This window comes from Populus euphratica, unplaced genomic scaffold (genome assembly GCF_000495115.2).
Source record: "Populus euphratica unplaced genomic scaffold, PopEup_1.0 scaffold3233.1, whole genome shotgun sequence".
NCBI lineage: Eukaryota > Viridiplantae > Streptophyta > Magnoliopsida > Malpighiales > Salicaceae > Populus > Populus euphratica.
The window spans coordinates 9,186-13,671 of NW_011503051.1; the positions used below are offsets into that span (position 1 = coordinate 9,186).

Consider the following 4,486-nt stretch of genomic DNA (forward strand, 5'->3'; position numbering starts at 1 on the left):
TTCGTTTCTTCTGTCAACTGGTTTTGAATGTAGCTGAGAATCCTCACGCACAGGTAGTGAGGAGGGCAGCTATGGTCCGGTCATAGTCTTTGAAACATTATTAGCATCTGGATATCCTCATTGCAAACACAACGCATTTCTTGATGTGGGAAATATTGCTAAAAAATTATTGGCAAGCAACTATCAAGTTTTTATCAATTTCTTTTGGTCCAAAGTTTTGCTTGCTGGTTAGGTGATCTTCATATTTTTCTAATTCTAGCTGTGAAGAAGTAGCTAATTTTCTTTTCTTGCAACGGTGCTTCCAGCGTGCCATTCTCCGAAATCTCACTATTGTCGCTAAACTTTGGTACCCAGTGTTATCCAGGTGAAGAGGCAGACAGAAACCAAGAAGAAACTGCTTGCTTTCTTGGGAACAATAATCGTGTCTTTGTTGTCGTTACTGTGTATGTTATCCTGAACATGAGGTGGCTATTCGTTCCTTTTGTTGCTTTACTGCTTGGACTCCAACTGCGAGTTCAATCGAGGAACCCAACGAGATTACTCGGGCCTCGTGGTCGGTGGACCATGAATGCTTAACAGGCCCGCAACCCAATTATCTGGTGACTTCTGAAACTGAACCATCGTCTACCTGGCAAGGTGGAGGATAGGCCCGTTTGCAATTGATGAATTTCTTATGATGTCGCAAAATCTCTCCGTAGAATAACAGTTGCCTTTTAGGGCTACAGAGTATAAAAAATCATGAATTCATTAAGCATGCAAGGCATAGTTGCCAAGCCTAGACAATCTCCAGGTTAATAGTTGAACCTCCGAATGAAAAAAGAAAACTGAAATTCAAAAGAAGTAAGAAGTTCGGCCTCTCTTTATGTGAATATCCTTTCTCTGCCATCTACCATCGTTGAGCTATATCGTTATTGCTGGAGACCTATGCATGGCATCATAACAGCAATAGCTTTCAGCGTGAGTTGCAAGCCCGAGCGTTACATCTGCAGGAATCTCTTAAGGCCCTTGCACTCTCTGCTGCAACCAATTTGTGTACCCGTTCTCCCCGCTGCTTGTTCTGGTGAGCCCATGCTACTTAACTTTCTGACTGGGATTTTATACACATTTGTTTTATTACTATTTTTTGCAGCAAGCATGCATCAAGGAGCAGGGAGCAGTATTAAAGCTAGGAAATGTACTCATAATTATTTTTAAAATATTTTTTTATTTTTAAAAAAATATTTTTAATATTAACATGTTAAAATAATCTAAAAATATTAAAAACATATTAATTTAAAGAAAATAAAAAAATTTATTTTTTTTCAAAAACACTTTTAAAATATAAAAACAAATATAACCATAATAATATGCACTCATCATTGGTTATAAATGAGATAAATAAGATGAAAAATTAAATTATTTTATTTTATTATTAATAAAAATATTCAAATTAGTTTGCGTTTACCTTAAATAGTCCTACATGTTCTAAAATTAATAATTATATAAATTTTTGATACATGTTCTAAAATTAATAATTATATAAATTTTTGATGATTATATATTCACGTAACTCAATTGTAAAATTATAGGTAAAATAAATTCTTTAATTCTTTAATCCCAAACTCTTACAGCTAAAACACTAGTAGACAGTTAAAACTAGGAATCTTGAACGCACTAAAACACTACTAAAAACTAAGAATCTTAAACGCGCTGAACAGCTTTCCAAAATTGCATTCACTAATACAGGTCCTTAGATATTACAAGAAGCCCAGCAACATTAACTTAAGAACCTACGCAGCATTCAAAAAATTTAATTTTTTTTTGTTTTAAATTTTTTTAGTGTTTTTGGATTATTTAAAAAATAAAAAATATATTGTTTTAATATATTTATAAAAAAAAACACTTCCAGAAAAAATTGCTATCACAGTACAAAACATTCATTACCATGGCTACGAGAAAATGAGTACACTTCATTAGTATTACAAATTCTATTTGTTAAGTTGGTTTCGAAATGCTGATCAAACAAAACGAAAGAAGTTGGTTGAAAAATAACACTACAGATAAATCTGACAATTCCAATCAGAAAAAGGGAAAATTTTTGCCCTTTCTTGGAAGATCGCATTTTTCTTGTGATTGTCATCAGTGGGCACATGCCTCCCCCGATGAAAAAAAATGCAGCCTCCTTTCACGGTCCTGATAACCAGAAAGCTTTGCTCCCTTCCCAATAGGGAGGTGTCCGTCAAAACACAAATAGTTTAGCTCCTCAAGTTCGAGTGCCAGGATAGAAGTATTCAACGCTATTTTCCTTGACCTTGAAGTGGAAATTGCTTATCTTGTTCTTTGAGCTCCCCTTCACATTGCAAAAATCCCTGTTCAAAACTGTCAACTGCAGCAAATAAAATTATGAGAAAATTTGACGAAATGAGAACATCTAGTTACAATATCAAATCAAAGTTATTAGCTTGCATTCTCAAAACCTTTATGTCAATGCAAAAGGGAACTTAACAGTTTGAGATGATGCTTTCCATATCTAACATGTCCTCTTCCTGAATGCATAAAGTCAAAGACACAGCAAAACTTAAACAGCATATGCTCATACAAATATAGTGATATGTATTACCTGACCATGTACATCAGCTGCCAGCCCAGTGGCTAAAGGTTCTGCCTTTATCAAAACATCCACAAGGTATTTAGTCTGTAACATAAATGTAGGCCTCTCCATGCTTGTATATATATCCTCATGATTAAGTATTATTAAGGAGCAACCCTATAACAAGAACAAAATAAGATGCCACATAATTCAGCCAAAAAGCAAGTAATTCCACACAGAAATATTATACCAGGTAGATTAAAGGAGTAAACAATCGCAAAACTGTCTTACAAGTTCTGACGTTAAGGTGTGACAATAATGCATGAAGTCTAAGACATGATCTGAAGAGCCATGGGCAGCCACCTCCATAAGAGACATGTCATCTATCATTATGGTAGCATGGTTCTTGTTGTTTTCAGGCAAGGCACATATTGTATTCTGTATTTTCCAGTATAATGCAGTAAATCCACCTTTGCCAGTTTTCCCTTCCTTCTCATCTAGTCAAGCTCAGAAGGATCAGAAAACAGCATACTGGCATGAAATCATTTTCACCAAAATCATGTTAAATTTAATAACTTGTATCTTATCATATGGTTCACAACAACTTCTCTGAGATAATTAATAACACTATAAGCAAAATGAAAGAAATGAGTCAAAGCAACCAAAAATTTGAACTTCTTCATCAAATTAACAGTAGCTTTTAGGAAAGCATCACAACATGGCAAATGTCGCTCTAGTAAACAGGGTGCATGGAAACACTGACTAACTGTAACTATTGACCTAACAAAAAAACCCACAATTGCTTCCTTTAAGGCAAAGATAATAACTTCGTGTAAGATATAAAACATGAAAGAAAATCCACAGGAAATTTAAAACAAGAATTAAACTAAGGTAGCATCGCAAGCAAGCAGTTCTATCAATAATCAATTTACCTGATTTTCTCACCTGGACACAGTAGCTTAAGCATATCAAAGAAAAAAAATCTGCCATTTTCCCTTTGTGCTACCAAATTGCAACCCTGTCACAGCACCACACCTTCATGTCATACCGTTAAAAAAAAAAAAAAAACTCAAGTACTTCCCTTCTACCATATTTCTTCCATTGCGATTTTAGTATTTCGAATTTTACATGGTATGACCCACAGATATTAAAATCACGATGGTGAGAACACCAAAGTTTTTCTCATATCACGGCCAATGTCAGCATTCACTACTTAGTTTCACTAGATTAGATTAGACATGCAAATTGATAGATTACAACGTAACTACCCTCATTTTACAATTAATAAACGTTTCCCCTGATTAAGACTGCACTGCCCATTTACAACAGTCAGGGAACAGGACCAGCACACGACATTGTTTGCACCTAGCAGTCCTCTTAAGTCAAAATTAACTGCAATGATTAACTTGAATAACACTAATTACTGTGATTAAAAATTCATTATCTTACTCCAAAAAGGAGGGAGTACCAGTTTGCGTAGAATGCGATCGTAGTGGGATAAGGGGTGAGAGAAAGCGAGGAAGATGACTGTATTGTTTGGAGATTGGGAAGAGAGCGTGCGCTTTAGGAGTTGATGAAGCACGAAGCAGCCGCTGGTCTCCACGCAGTCCTCGATTAAAACCACTTTTCCGCGAAGAGGCCATGGATCAGTCTGGTAGTCGAGGCCCAGGGCTTCGTCTAGGAGATTTAGAGCTCGATTCTCCATCGGTGATTAGGGTTTAGGGTTTTTGTCTTTGGAGCAGAAAATGGAGGTTAAGAAGGAGGGTTCCTGTTTTTTTTTTAATTTATGAGGAATTTTTGTTTTCTTGATTTCAGATTGATGACAGTTAGCTTGGGAAATTAAAACTTCGGTGCCTCAATTATAGTGAGTTTTACAATCAAGTGTATCGATGTTTTTTATTCTACGTTGATGGATAT

At 35.5% G+C, this 4,486-nt stretch overlaps 1 protein-coding gene across 1 annotated transcript; it reads right to left on the reverse strand.

Annotated features, from left to right (window-relative positions):
- Window positions 1–1,958: 1,958 nt before the first annotated feature.
- Window positions 1,959–4,411, reverse strand: LOC105119620 (elongator complex protein 6-like). The gene is made up of 5 exons (XM_011017783.1): window positions 4,038–4,411; window positions 3,515–3,587; window positions 2,861–3,066; window positions 2,600–2,746; window positions 1,959–2,365 (listed from the first exon to the last, which is right to left on the reverse strand). The coding sequence occupies exons 1-5, from the start codon at window positions 4,272–4,274 to the stop codon at window positions 2,243–2,245; spliced, it is 786 nt and encodes a 261-aa protein (XP_011016085.1). The 5' UTR covers window positions 4,275–4,411; the 3' UTR covers window positions 1,959–2,242.
- Window positions 4,412–4,486: the final 75 nt, after the last annotated feature.